This window comes from Ambystoma mexicanum, chromosome 8 (genome assembly GCF_040938575.1).
Source record: "Ambystoma mexicanum isolate Mex_15411 chromosome 8, UKY_AmexF1_1, whole genome shotgun sequence".
Taxonomy (NCBI): domain Eukaryota; kingdom Metazoa; phylum Chordata; class Amphibia; order Caudata; family Ambystomatidae; genus Ambystoma; species Ambystoma mexicanum.
In genome coordinates, this window is record NC_090929.1 from 1,187,055,117 (window position 1) to 1,187,069,991 (window position 14,875).

General features: G+C 45.8%; 1 protein-coding gene across 1 annotated transcript in view; it reads left to right on the plus strand.

The window, feature by feature from the left end:
* The window catches only part of ANKRD22 (ankyrin repeat domain 22), a 472,549-nt gene that overhangs the window by 165,661 nt on the left and 292,013 nt on the right, over nucleotides 1-14,875 (plus strand). The window contains exon 3 of the mRNA XM_069611281.1: nucleotides 9,108-9,215. Coding sequence (XP_069467382.1) covers nucleotides 9,108-9,215 — 108 coding nt within the window. The remainder of the gene's footprint in view (nucleotides 1-9,107; nucleotides 9,216-14,875) is intronic.

Here is a 14,875-nt window from a genome sequence, read left to right on the forward strand (position 1 = left end):
GTTTGTGTGTGTGTGTTTTTTTTTTTGTTAAATGTTTTTTATTCCTCCAACCATACAGTGCGTGTTTGGCAGCCCTACTACGTGTTGGATGTGGCTGATCACTTAGTGCGTGTTGCAGAAAATATTTCCTTTCATGTTCTGCTTTTCATTTTTTTTTCGATCCCGCTAATCATACTGTGCATGTAGGATGGCCCTCCTCAGCATAGCGGTTGCAGATAATCTTTTACAGAATATTCTTCATTTCATTGTATATTTTTCATTTTGCTTTGTGCCCTTGAGCCTACTGTGCATGACTGCATAAGGGAGGTTCTGTGTCTGTTGTGGCTGTGGATGTTTTTGTACTTTTTGTGGTATATTTCTAATTCTGTGACTCCATCTCTGCCTACTGTTCATGTTTGGAATGATCAGTAATGGGTTTTGTTTAAAAAGTGAATATCTTAAGTTTGACTGATCCGGTTTTTAGAAGTCCAGGATGTGAGCTATGTGTGTAAAAAAACCTCTGAAATGAAATCAAACAATTTCGAGATATGGTGGGGCTCATTTTTGAGGTTTTTGGACCACAAAACAGTGCATAGTATTAATCCTCAGACTTCCGGAAGTGCACAATGCGAATGAAGACTTGACACAATCCTGAGTCACTTCATTGCCATTGACTAATTTACCGTTGATGGCAACAATGAATCCAATCCAATATGATCAGAAAACATATGCATTGTTCCTGGACTACTCATTGTTCTTATTGGTGCCGCTTCACATTATCTTTGGAGTTCTTTCTAATCAATACATACATACACTATGTTAAGCAATCACTTTTATATTCAAATACACGACATGCATTTTTAAAACGTTGCAAAAATTAGGGGTTTCCCTTCAGAAAAGTAAAGGTTAAAAATGATGCATCATTTTACAATATTAAATGCAAGCCTATGCTTAAGTCAAGCACAGAGTTCCCACAGGTGGCACTAACATAATGTTCATAAGCAAACACTAATTTCCCTCCCCATCCCCACATTTCAGATGTCTGTGGCCCCCCAAAAGGTGCAAGCATGAAATAGATCATAGCGAAGAGTAAATCTGAATGCACAAGTGTATCAAGAAACATTCGAAAGGATAACCAACCCCATAGAAGGGTGAGAACAAAAGCTGTGTGCCAAATGTACACATTGTTTCACTGCTGTCAAGGTCATAAAGATATCCATTCAGTCATTGTTACAGAAGCTACTTAGTGCTAAGCAGGCAAATGACACCCCTGCTGGGTTTATCATGTATCTTTGATGGCATTCTGCTGCACGATCAGTACTTCCAGGAGAACCAACTGCAAAGTATGTCACACAATTTTTTTATTTTTTTATTATGAGTTGGCTTTCATGAATAACGTCCGCAGCACTTTATTAGGAAATTTGATGCAATAATTATGCGGTGATTTGACTTTGTTGAAAGTCGGGGGGGGGGGGTGTCAGAAGTTTGTTTGCACTTGCTTTCTCGATGGTTTCAATCCAGTCTTTCAGTTCCATCTTTTTTTTCACTCTTTGTGGATTATATCTCAAATCCTCCTCCGAACATGCCACCTCGTTCAATATTTCTTTTTGGCGTGCTACCCATGTGTATATGCCCTTAAATGTTTCGCTCCTCAGTTCTTCCGTGATGATGTTGTAGATGGGTAGTGAGTTTGCTACTAGAAATTTCCGCTATAGTAGCATCGCACTTTGTTCCACTAAGCCTGCCACAGAGACGAGCCCCAGTTCCTGTCTGATTTCTGCCATTTGTGTTGATTTTGGTAGTACCAAAATAGCCTTCCAGATGTACCCCTCAAGTTTGTTCCAGATGGTTTGAGGCATGTTGACAGATGCGTCCATCCCATAGATTAATGACGGCACAACTTTTGTTCTGTAAAATTGGATGGCAGGAAGAAGTGAGAATTTACCATATTTGTTATTGACTAGCTTAGTCTGGGATGTCAGCCGCTTAGTTTTCTCCCATAGCGTGTCTTGCATTGAAGTTTCTTTAGCCGAGCTGTCGAATGTCACTCGCAATTATTTGAAGTTTCTTACTACCTCAATTTTAGTTTTGTCCAGATACAAGTTTTGGTTTTTTTGTGCTTTTTTGCCGGTTTATCCAGTACAAGGATTTTCGTTTTTGTTTTGTTGATTTCCAGATTATTATCTTCAATGTATCTGTCCAGATTATCCAGTTTTCTTTGTAGCCCAATTTGAGTTTCATCGATCAATATCACGTCGTCAGAGTACATGAGTCTTGAGATGGGTGTTGACCCTATTTTGGGGGGGGAGGCCCTTGCTTTTGTATCCCACTGTTGGTAATCGCCTAAGAAAGAAATAAAGAGCACCGGCGCCAGAGGGCAGCCCTGTTTGACTCCTCTGTTGACAGGAATTTCCTCGGACAGGGTGCCTTGTCTGTTGAGTTTTACCCTGATTTGCGTGTCAACGTGGAGGGTGTGATTGGCTCCAGGATCTCTTTTGGGCAATCCCAGTTTTCTAGTTTAGCCCACAGTTTTGCTCGATCAATTTTATCAAAAGTTTTTGATAGGTCCACAAAAGCAATATATACTTTTGGTGCCCCTTCCTTCACTTTGAGCTTTAAGATGTTAAGTAGCAAAATGTTGAAGGCCGTACTACAATTTTTCTGGAAGCCCATTTGGAAGTGATTGTTACATGGTGCATTTTTGTACCACCTTCTGAAGAGTTCAAGTAGACTGGAGGCGTAGATTTTCCCTGTGATGTCTAAGAGAGCTATGGGCTGGTAGCTCTCTGGGTTTTCTCTGCTTCCTTTCTTGAAGATCGACACTATGATGGCCCTTGACCATGTTTCTGGGATCGATTTCATTCTCCCACAATGGCTAAAGATTTTACTGATCACTGCTGCCCACTATTTCAGAGCTTGCTTCAGTTCAATATTTGTCAAGCGTCAGGGCCCGGTGCTCTTGAGTTTTTGAGTTTGATGATCAAGTTTTCGATCTCATCACTGTTCGTCACGTCAGCCCATAGAGTGGTAGAATCCTGTATTATGATTGGCTGCCTAGTGTAGGGGAAGTCAAAAAGGGACGTAAAATGTGATGTCCATTGGGCTTCCGAGCCAGAGTTAGAGATCTCGTTTCTGATTGAGATGTTTTAATCAAGAACCAAAATTCGCCAGATGTTTTGGTACTCCGTCTTTGCAGCATTTCTTCCGAATCTTGTTGGTACAGTGCCGCTCTTCGATGTTGAATCCATTTGGAGTATTTTTTTGCTTCGTCTTCCCAATGACACCAGGCTTCGGGAGTGTTCGTTTTCATCGCGATTCGCTTCACTTTACGCGTTGCTTTCTGTTTTTCAACCACCAACTTGTCATATACATGTTTCGGTTGTTCTATTTGTTTTTTCTGAGCAGTCGATGTTACTCTGTGGGCCAACAGGAAAGGGAGATAGTTGGGTCTTGCAAAGCTATACGATTGTGTTGCCAGAATACCCTCGATGTTGTGTTTGGCATTCATCTTTTTTACGTCTGTTGCAGTAAGGCGAAGCCTTGATAGCTGATTATTTATTGCAAAATCGTGTTTGTATAACCGTTTGGATATACGTTTACCTTGCCAGACACAGTGGAGAAGATTATGGTCACTGTGCACAGTTCTCTGTACATTGAAGACTTTTCTGATCGGGAGCAAACCTTGACTCACCTATATATGGTCCAGTGTGGCTTTGGCGTTTAACCGTTCCCACGTCGGGATTGTGCTTTGCTCTGGAAACAGGGATGCTATATTGTGGAGGTTTCTTGGAGTTGTTAAACTTGTCCAGGCCTTTCCTCTTTCTGTTGTTTGGCCTTTTGGGAACAGGTTCAAAGGATCATCTGTGGTTTTTCCACAATTTGCGTTCAGGTCGCCGCAGATTATAATGTCAATCTTTTCGTATGTCTCATAGATCTTGTCGATTGTTGCCTCCATATCTGAGCAGAACGCTTTAGTTGTTGTGCGTTGGGGGTTCCAGTAGATATTTATGACCGCCAACTGGGTTTGGTGAGCTGCTTCTTTGCTGGTTGTTTTTCGAGTCCAGTTTACCAGAATAGCCAGAATCCTGTATGATTTTTTTCAGTGTTGCTATCATGGTGAAGCCCAAGCCTATTTTAATTGCAGTTCGGAGCCCCGCCAACGGGTGCCCCAAGAGACCTTTCATTACTGGTGATATTTCTACCGTGAAGCCATCAAGGGACAGTTTATCCGCCAGCCAGGTTTCTTGTAAGCGCAGGATATTGAAATGGCCCAGGTCGACGTCCCCTGTCATCATTAAGTGTATATGTCCTCTAGTTTTCCAGGAACCCAGAGTATAGGTGTATGTGTGACTGTGACTTTCTGGAAGATCTCTAAATTCGGGAACAGAGGACACTGGTCGTTGCTATTTCTTGTTGGTAGGCATCAAAGTTGTTTTCAATCAGTTCCATTGACCCTTTGTAGTAGCTACTTCTCTGGCCCCCCTTAAATTTACACCCCCTGTTTTTTCATCATTCTGTCGTTGCCTCTTTGGAGAGTGAATAGGTCGGTAGTTACTTTGGTTATCGTCTGTTTTGTGGTAATGAACACACACTTGTTGCTCTTTCTATATCATTCTGAGGAATCCAAGAACCTTTCATCCTCGACTTCAGGTCTGTATTTCCTGTGACGTTTCTTTTCTTGGTCTATATTCTCTTACGTATCTGGTTTTATCATTGTCCTTCAGCGATTAATTACTTTCTTCTTCCCTTATCGGAGTTGATTTTTCTCTTATTTTAGGATCGCTTTCCCAATGCTGCAACAGGTTTATAAGATCTGAGTTCCCCAGGAATTCGTCCGCTGATCTGGGCGATCTTGTTAGGTCTACAACTTTGGGGACGGACCGTGTGTTGTCTTGTTCTCCAACCTCTTCATGACCACTTTTATGTCCTGTCCCTGTTGATTTTTGGTCATTTTTGGTTTTAGCTGGCTCCTCCACTTGGTTTGACAGTTTCAGAACCGTTTGTTGTTTCCCTGTTTGTGCAGGATCTTGGGATGCTTTGTCCATTATTAAAGTATTGTCTATTTCCACTATTTCTTTAGGTCGTTTTTTGATTTTCATAGCGTCGACGCTGTCTTTGTGTAAGGCCGTAGCAGAAACTTTCCTCAGATTTTTGTCCCCGTTTCAGAGCTGATTTTTAATTTCGGCTCGTAGCGCGTCCACTAATTTTTCATGCATTGACACTTTCAGTTCCAAGGCTTTTTGTTGGTTGATGTTTTTGGTCTCTGTTGCTGTTATGTATCCTTCTATGAACTTCATTTTAGTGTCCATGTTAGCGAGGACTGCTGTGTTATCTTGCACGCTATCTCTTATCGACTCATTCAATTTGACAAACAGGGCTAAGGCAATTGTCATGGCTGACATTATCATCAACATATCTGTTTTTTTAGAAGGTGAGCTTTTTGGAGTTGCTGATGAAATTTCACTGAAGCGCCGATTCTTTGGAGATGTAAAGATATTTGGTTGTTTGTTGCTACCACCGGGTGAATCCAAAGCTTCCCAAAGAACTGAGCCATTTGGTTCCTGGCAGGGTTTCCGATACCTGGGCTGGGATTAAATTCTTATTGATGAGGTCTTCTTGTGACCTTGCCTCCCTATGCCACTTTTTTGCTTCTTGGGTGTGAATTTTGTCCTGTATTTATATGAGCTTTTGTCCACACGTAGCTTTGGACCTTTTCCTGCTTGTCTTGTGGGTGGTCCCCTCCATTTGCTGGAGCGCTTTCTTCTGCAAATGTTTGCCTTGGTGGCGTTGGCGTCTCTTTTAGCGTTATTGTGTTCTTTGTGTTTTGCAGCAGGATGTCCTTTTGTTGTTGGGGTGTTTTCTTTCTCGGTTCCGTCACTGCAGACGGATGGCCTATGTTTGAATGCATGGGTGACTCCATCGCCTGCTGGATTTCCCTCGTCTGTGGGTGGTTCTGGCTAGCTTTTTTTACTGGCGAGGGAACCTCTAGAGTAGTGTTTTGTTTCCCATTAGTTGGTGATGTCTCTGTTGCAATGTCAATTTTGCGGAGTTTATTTGTAGGCGTAATTTCGAGGGTGGCTTCCAGCTGCTCTGCATCTGATAACTCGGTGTCTGTATCCAGTTTTCTCTTTTGGTAATTGGTAAAAAAAGACTTCAAAGGACAGGACAAGAGTGGCTTTGGCAGGAACTGTTCCATCGTTGCACCTTTTTTTGGGGGGTTTTGTAATGTCGCCATTGTTGTCTTCCTTTTGTTAGGAGCCGTAGTTTTTGTGGCTTGCTTCAGCTTGCTGGGCTTAGTGTTCACCAGGTTTTGAGTTTTCGCTTGCTTTTTCGTTAGAAGTTTGCATTTGGACTTATCTCCCTGTGGATTGTTTTTTAGGAGGGTACGGCTGCGCTCCGCTTCCTTGTCCATGTCCGTGTCCACATCGGTGTCTGGGTCTGAGTTTTTTTCCTTGTGACTCCTTTCCATGTCACTTTCTCTTTCCCGCTCACTTCCTTGGGCTTCCAGACGATGGTCACCCCTGCTGTTATTTTGCGGTTCTGGATGTACCATCGCTCTCCAGCTCTTCCTGGTTCATGCTCCTGGACATGCTCCTGGGCATATGGGGGGTCTGCTCCCACACTGCAGACCTTCCCTGTTTCTGCCCGGGCTCGCTCCTTGTCATTGTTGTTATCTGTGTTGTCTGTGGCGTGTCCCGGGGCTCCACCCGTCTGAGGCAGAGCCAGCCGGGAGCCACTGCGCACCGCAGGACACTGGTTGCTTCAGCAGGGCTCGCTTCATTCCTTGGCTCCTCGTATTTCGAGTTTCCACCATCGGGTCCCGGCTCCACCTGCGCCTGCAGTGTTGAAGGTAGATCGTTTACTCCCCCCCCATTTCGGGAGACTTGCTTCCGGATCCAGTGTGTTTTTGTTGCTCCTTAGACGGTGGCGGCCTGAGTCCACTTCCCCTTCTGGGGTGATGTTGGGGGTGATCTCCTGGGCTTGGTTAGCCGCCGTAAGCGTCATTTTTGACTCAGGCTTTTGGAGTTTTTGCACAGCCGGGTTGGCCGTGACGGGTCGAGGTCTCTGTACACGTGGACTTTCCATTTCTTCCATTTCTTCCACGGCTGCCGCGGACTGCGGCAGACTGCCTCTCACCTCGCCTCTCAGCTCTGCTCACCGCTCCGCGGTGTGAAGGTGCAGAAATAGGGAACTCCCACAATTACCACTGTGGAAAGACTGGTAGACTGCGGCAGACTGCCTTTCACCTCGCCTCTCAGCTCCGCTCACCGCTGTCACACATTAATTATATTTTAAATACAAGGTAGCACTTTTCCCTGGAACGAGTACTTTAAACAACAGCAGGACATCTATATATATAATGACAAATCTCAAAATGTTCCTATGTATTGTACAGTCCTACCAACTCTTCGGAGTTAACAAACATTTTAAATAACCTTAAATGCAATCTTGCAAGACACATAGTCTAAACCACACCCACAAAGATAATATTGTGCTAGAACGCCTGATCTATTGCTCAATCTTACTCTTGGAGTGTTGGCTATTTTAAACAATTGTACAAACAGCAATGATGTAAACAGTATATGCCACTTCATTTGTAGTAGAAGGTGCCTGCATTGCAGAGCTACGAGGAATGCTGTTACTTCCCACACATGAATGTCCAGGGTCACCCTTATCCATTACTCCATCATAAAAATACACAGTCAAAGATTCCAAGAACCTTCTCCAACTGCATTTACTCTAGTGAGGTGTCTATGCCTACAAACTTCACTTGTGATTTTGCCATATTTTAATGGCGTTCCAGCCCAAAGGATTCCAAAGGATTGGAGGTACATCGACTGCAGCCGTTAACTTGCCTTATTTCCATTTTTTCCCCAGCTAAAACCAGAGCACTAACCATGAGAAGGGGGTTGAGTTCATTTTAAATCTAAAATGTGTATAAGATGTGCCTGCACCACTTGCGTATATTTCATATGTAAACTTTACCATTTGACAAGGCCGGATGTAGTTATGTTGCATCAATATTAGACCAGTCATGATGCTTCTCATAGAGTGACAACAGGCAATTTGTGAGAGAACCGAGATATTTATTTATTTATTTATTTTTGGGGAGAACCGAGATATTAGCATTGAAACCAAAATTCCTCGTTCGAACCTTCTCTCACTTGTGTCCAGTTGGCAGACAGCTTATGTTCTTATCGCTTCCTCCAAAAGATTGTTTTCGGACCGAACCGGAAGTAGACAATCAGCTGCAATAATTACCTGTAGTACACTCAATTGTAAAACACACCGCCTTCTCCAAATCTTTGGCAGCAGAGATCTGAAACCACTCTTTTAACTAACATAATAAAATATGGCAGGCTTGAATTAATAGAGAGGAAGCAATAACTTTGTAATCCTTGCAATATTAAAAAACATCCTTATAATGTAATGGAGCCAAAATGGGGGACACAATGGGGATGGAGAGGTGTAGCTTGGTCAACGCGGACCGAGTGTGTTAAAAGGGCGGAATCTGGTTAAAGCGGAGAGTCTGGCAGAGGTGGAGTCCATTTGTGGGCCTAGTGCAGCAGAAAGCCTAAATACGCCACTAGGCAGGGATCATTAAAAAAGGCAACAAACTCAGTGATTATCAAAGTACTATACAACGTACAGTATTTTGTAGTACCATCGGATTATTTTCTGTGTTAAGGCATTGATATAAGTTTTTAAAGTATTGTTTTTTTGCAATGAAATAGAGAGAAAGGGGGAATAAAAAAAGGAAAAGTAAGAGGAGGCACTGGGGATTTCCACTTAAAAACACAAAACATAACGAATATTATAAAGACTTCCAGCAATTTCCTTACTGAAATAACGACGTACAGCCGTACTGGAAGCACTAGTTTAAAAGAAAACCCCCTCACCTTTATTCTCTTGCTTCCTTGCTCGTTCCTCAGGGAAACCATGTCAGTTGATTCAGTCCACCTGCGTTCAGGAATGTGAGCTAATATTAAAAGAACGAGTTATGTCCTCAGTGGCCACATGATGATGACTTTCAGAACTGTTCAGTGGTTAGTTCACGCAGTTCATGAATTTCCAGAAAGCAGTGTGTGTGTGCTATATTGAAACAACTCCCATTTTCTTGATTACAGAAAGAAAGGACGTGCTTGCACTACGCTGTCAAAAAGCGGTTTACATTCTTTGACTACCTGCTGATTATCCTATTGATGCCCGTGTTGCTTATTGGCTATCTTATCATGGTAAGTGTGGGCAGAGTGGTTCATCGGCAAGTGATATACTTTCACATTGTTTTTTATTTTGCTACCATGTTTACATTGATGAATTGGAAGTTTTTCAAAACAGATTCATTTTTATATGATAAGAAACTAGAATGATGTTAGACGTGAATGTTCTTTTTGTTCATGAGGGGAAAGCGCGCAACGTGCTTTTCAGACACCACACTGGCCCACTAGTAAACAGACATCACAGTACAATGATACATGCAAGAAAACTCCACACACCCATAAATTACATGTTTATTATGGTCCTTACATACAGAAACGTATTGACTATGGGTCAAAGGTTGCTATTCGCAAAATTGTATTCCAATAATGTCGTTAGACTGTTATTTCAACTTGGGCGAAGGCCGTCTCCCATCATAGGAAGATGGTCATTGGCAGGAAGGTAGAGGGCGTCAGCAGAGGTGGTGATTGTTTCCACTAAGGAAAACAGAATCACCCCCCCCCCCCGCTCTAACCCCACCCCGTGCCAAGTCCGGAGCTCTGGCGAATAAATAGCCTCTGCCTGCATTCTGACACATGTAGACTGGACCACTGCAACAGTCTTTCATAATCTTCCTACTTCTACTCTCTGACCTCTTCAACTTATCCAGTAGAGAACCGCAAGACTTCCAGCGACTGCATCTCTATTGCGCTGAAATCCCTCCACTGGAAACCCTTGGCTGCAAGGATCAAGTTCAAAGTCTTCTGGGGCAGGGGCCCACACTATCTACAATGCTCTCTACCTAAATACTCTCCTAGAGCCCTCCGCTCGGCCTCCTCCAACTCTCTGCGGGTGAGCCTTTTCTCTAAACAGAGATTTGGGGGTAGATATTTATCCTCTGCAGGTGCCTCCCTCTGGAACAGCCTCCCTGCTTCTCTCTGTCTTGAGCCAGACCTGCTCACGTTCCGAAAACTCCTCAAGACCTTCCTCTTCTCTTCCTCTTTCCCTTCCTCTTGCTCTCTCCCTCTCCCCTGCTCACCTTTCTCTTCTCTACTGCTTCCCTTCTTCTTATCCTCCCCAACTCTGCTCAGTTTCGCGGACTGGTCACCTGGTGCCCCTCCAGAGCCTCACATGTCCCAGGCTCCCCTGCCAGTCCTAAACCTGCCTCAGTGCCTCTGCACTCTACCTGGCACTACTGCACTCTAGATACGTTCCATGAGAGGGGCAACCTGTCTGCACTTAAACCAGGCCCCTGATGGAATGGGTGCACTTGTTCCCCCTCCCCCTCGCTTCCTGTCTGTGCACTTGCAAAACCTTGAATGCACTAGGCCAAGCAAGATCGTTTGTCCTGTCCTCCCTTTGCCCCCCCCCACCCCCCAGCTTGGTTTCGTTTGAAACACTTGTGAATAGGCGCTTTAAAGATGACCAGTCATCATTCAACCTGATTGTCACCAGGCCTAGTACTGTAGTTTATTGTTCTGTATGTCCTCCTCCCACACCTTTCTCTCCCCACTTGGACTATCTGACAATTTGAGAGGCCTAGCACAACAGTTTATTGATTGTATGCCCTTTCCTTCTCCTCCCCGCCTTCCCTCCTTCCATGCACTTGCACTAGTAGAAATGCCTCAGGCCTAGTATGTTATTTTTGTTATATTATTCAGAAACTTCAAGGCCTGAGAATGACCACTGTATTCCCTTGTTCCCTTCCCATCTTGAAGCGCTTTGAAGCACTTCACTTGTGTATAGGCGCTTTTCCAAATAAACAATTACAATGTGCAGCTATGCAGGTGGATTAGCCAGGCCAAATGGTGACACCAAGAGATTCCTTAACGATAATGTAAGCTCTCCTACAGAAATGGATAATTCCTTTGATTACCCTGGGCCAGCTGCCCCCACAGATAGAAATCTTTTGAACTCCACAGTTAAGAGACCTGTTTGTTCCAACTTACCAACAACCAAATAGGCCTGATGCCGTAGGAGGAGGTGTGCAGCAGTGTGCTGCACTTGGAGTCCATTGAAGGGGTCGGCACTGCAAAGGCTGGAGCCAGGACACCCGAAGAGGCCAGTGAGTACAACCCCAATGTAAAATCAACCTCCCTGGCCACCGTGCACCCACCACTGTACCAACATATCACAGAAATGGTAATTGTATCGTCCACAATCCCAAAAACACCCTGCACTCCATCCCCCCCACACCCCACCAAGAAAACATTCTGGGTGCATACATAGATATATACCCTGGCCACCAAACTATGACCCATCCCAGTAATACATGTAGAACCCAGTACTGGCACCCTATACTGCCAACTGAACATGCATCTGCTCCCATACAGACACACATCACCCTGCCACAGCGTACTGCATGTGTGCCCGCCGTGCTGCCCCTGGCACCAAATCACAGCAAATCACAGCAGTGGTAAGCTCCATCTCCACCCACAAATGACCACCGTTGCACACAAAGTCAACATGTGAGCCCCTCATCCCAGACAGCCCAACCCCTGAGCATAAATGCACAACTGTTCCTGTAACTGGTACAGGCAGCAAGTCCATGATTACCCCATCCATACCACAGCCCTCCCCAACCCAACATCCCACAGCGTGAATGTCCCGCCCCTAACACCGGACCCAGCAAGTGGCAGTACACCACGCCGATTTCTCCAGCGCACTAATCTACAATGTACAAACATCACACATCCTGCAGCTCAGTACGCATAACACAAGCATTTGTGCACCGTGTCATGTACCACGCCATGCCCCTGACACAACACACCCACGACCAACATAATGCATTTATCTCTGCTTCATTAATCCACACTGTTCACTGGCAACATGCCTTTCTGACTCCCTCAGGCACATAATTCCACAATGAAGTGGCTCATGCAAACACCTCAAGGGGCACCAGCGGACGGTGCCGCCGGACACCACGGACCACCACCACCACCCAGGACACCACAGCCTCCACTGGCACAACTGCCACAGTCACCACAGCTGAGGACATCCCGCCAGCCCCAACAATCCTTGTGGGCACAGCTGCAGCCATCTCGCCAGCCCCAACAATCATTTTGAGCACAGCTGCAGCCATCCCGCCAGCCCCAACCATCACTGTGAGCACAGCTTCGGCCATCCCACCAGCCCCAACAATAATTGTGAGCACAGCTGCAGCCGTCCCGCAGCCCCAACCATCACTGTTAGCACAGTGGGAGCCATCCCGCCAGCGCCATCAATCATTGTAAACACAGCTGCAGCCATCCCGCCAGCCCCAACCATCATTGTGAGCACAGCTGCAGCCATCCCGTCAGCCCCAACCATCACTGTGAGCACAGCTGCGGATATCCCGCCAGCCCTAGCTGCTGTAGTACCACCACCACTAGAAGAGCAGCCACATGCACGTGCCCATCTATCAAGTGCACAGTGCATAGCTAACAATGGTGGAGTCAATACAGGGGGGACCAGCGACCACAACAGCTATGAGCCTTTAGTATTCAGCCTGACAGACCCAATGAGCCCACATCGCCCACCCTTCCCCAGTGTCAGGGAAATGGATGGCAGACTCCGATGTATCGGGGAACGTCAGGATGCCTTAACTGCCATAGTGCAGCAGCACCTCCAGGAGGTGCAGTTGATGCGGCAGAGTGTACAGGCCAGTGGGAGGCGAAATGCACGTGCCCTTAAACGTTACACAACTGCCATCGTCTAAATGTCCAGGAGGGTACGCAAGGGCAATAGTGTCATGTCCTCCATTGGTGAGACAATGGCAATGTGCCTTCAGGCCTTCCTCAACTGACCAGGCCCACACACCGTCCACAAGTTCCACGCCTGTAACTTCTGTGCCCAGCAGCCCAAGGCGACGTTCGATGTGCCTGTCCTCCTCTGCACACAGTTGCACGCCAGATAGCAAGGGGGGACGCAAAGAGACCCACAACAGACATGTGCCCTATCTGTGTCTTCTGTGAGGACTACTTGGACAACATGACAGGAGTTGTAGAGAGATAGTTGGGGAGGGAGAGTGGGGACAGATAGTTGGGGAGGGGTTGTGGGGAGGGATAGTTGGTGAGGGGGAGTGGGGAAGGATAGTTGGGGTTGGGGAGCGGGGAGGGTTAGTTTGTTAGTTGGTTTAGTTCCACATTTGTTTAACATTCAATTATATGCATTACACTTAGGGTTGCATTCAAATCATGAGTGGACATTCATTTTTAGTGTCACTGAGTTTTATTTCCTGTACAGTGCTGAGTGCACTAGCTGTCCTAGCCCATGTGCTTGTGTGATGTGCTCAGAATAGTGGTGAATATGTGCATCGCATGCCTCACGGCCATCCATGGCATCCCCCGATGTGCCAATGGCAGTTCCTCATTGCTGTCATTCTCAACCTCCGCATCAGGTGGGTGCATGTCCATGTCTAGGGGCAGTGGTATGTTGGGCCTGATATACATATTGTGCAACATGGCACAGGCCAGGTTTTTCTTGCCCATCTTCACAGGGCTGTACATCAGTGCCCCCCCACCCCGGATCTGCTCAGGCAGCGGAACCGTGCCTTTAACAGGCCAAATGTCTGCTCAATCCTGCAACGTGTCCTGAAGTGAGCACGGTTGTCTCCCTGTTTGTGCTGGTTCTGTGATTGCCTCACGGGGGTCATCGGCCATGGCATCCAGGGGTATCCAGCATCACCTGCACGGGAGGGACGGAAAGGGGGACAAATAATTGTGGGGCCTGTATCATGTTGGTACAGTCTGTATATTGTTCACTCGCTAATGCAAGTTATTACATGTGATTGGCAGAAGACGCAGCATACGTCATAGATGAGCATGGTAGCATGCGCATTGTCAATGGCAATTGATGTTTATGCATTGTATGGACAGTTTGGCGTAGAATCAGTGATCTAACGGATTTCTGTCTGCATTCATCAATGTCAATGGAATGACACGGGTAAACGGCAAATTTGGCTTGTCCGGGAGTAAGTGTGCCAGTGGCATTACCAGGTGGCCTGTTTCTGGGCCTGCAAAATAGAAATCTGCCTGCCACAGCCGGTGTGCCCGACAGGTCAGACCCTGCCGGGGGCCGCAGACCTGGTAGACAGAGCTGTCACAGGTGATAACATTTGTTTACGTGCAAAAAAATGATGATTCTTATTTAGAGATTGAGTACATGCGTGAAGGCATACTTGCATTTTGATGTACATGATGTGCTGCATGGGAGTGGTTGACGAGCATCTATGAATCTGGCAAAATGATCAATGTGGATGTATACACAGAGTGGTACCATAGAAGGAATTAATTGGATTGGGAAGGTGATGACAGGCTAAGGATTGCCAAGCAGCCAATATGTTTTGTCACTATGCGTGTGGATGGGTGGTTTTCTGTCACTTTTCCATCGCCCATTCACACCCAACTTGCCCTATGGCCCTTTGATTACGACACACAGAACTCAGACTAATGCATGTTTCGATTCGGTTTCGATTTGCATGTCCTATGATGGCCATATCACCCATCCATTCATATGTCCTGCTATTTTGTTGCCGTTCAGGTCACATGCATGTGTATGTGCACCTGTAACAGGCAGGTCACTTGGCCACATGCTATGGGGTACGCTAGTGGTTTGGAGGTGGGGTGTTGTGCTGCATTTGAATGATTAGTATGTGCTGCAGGTTGTGTGGGTTGTTTTTCCAGGGATGTGAGACATTGGTGTGATGCATTCTGATACA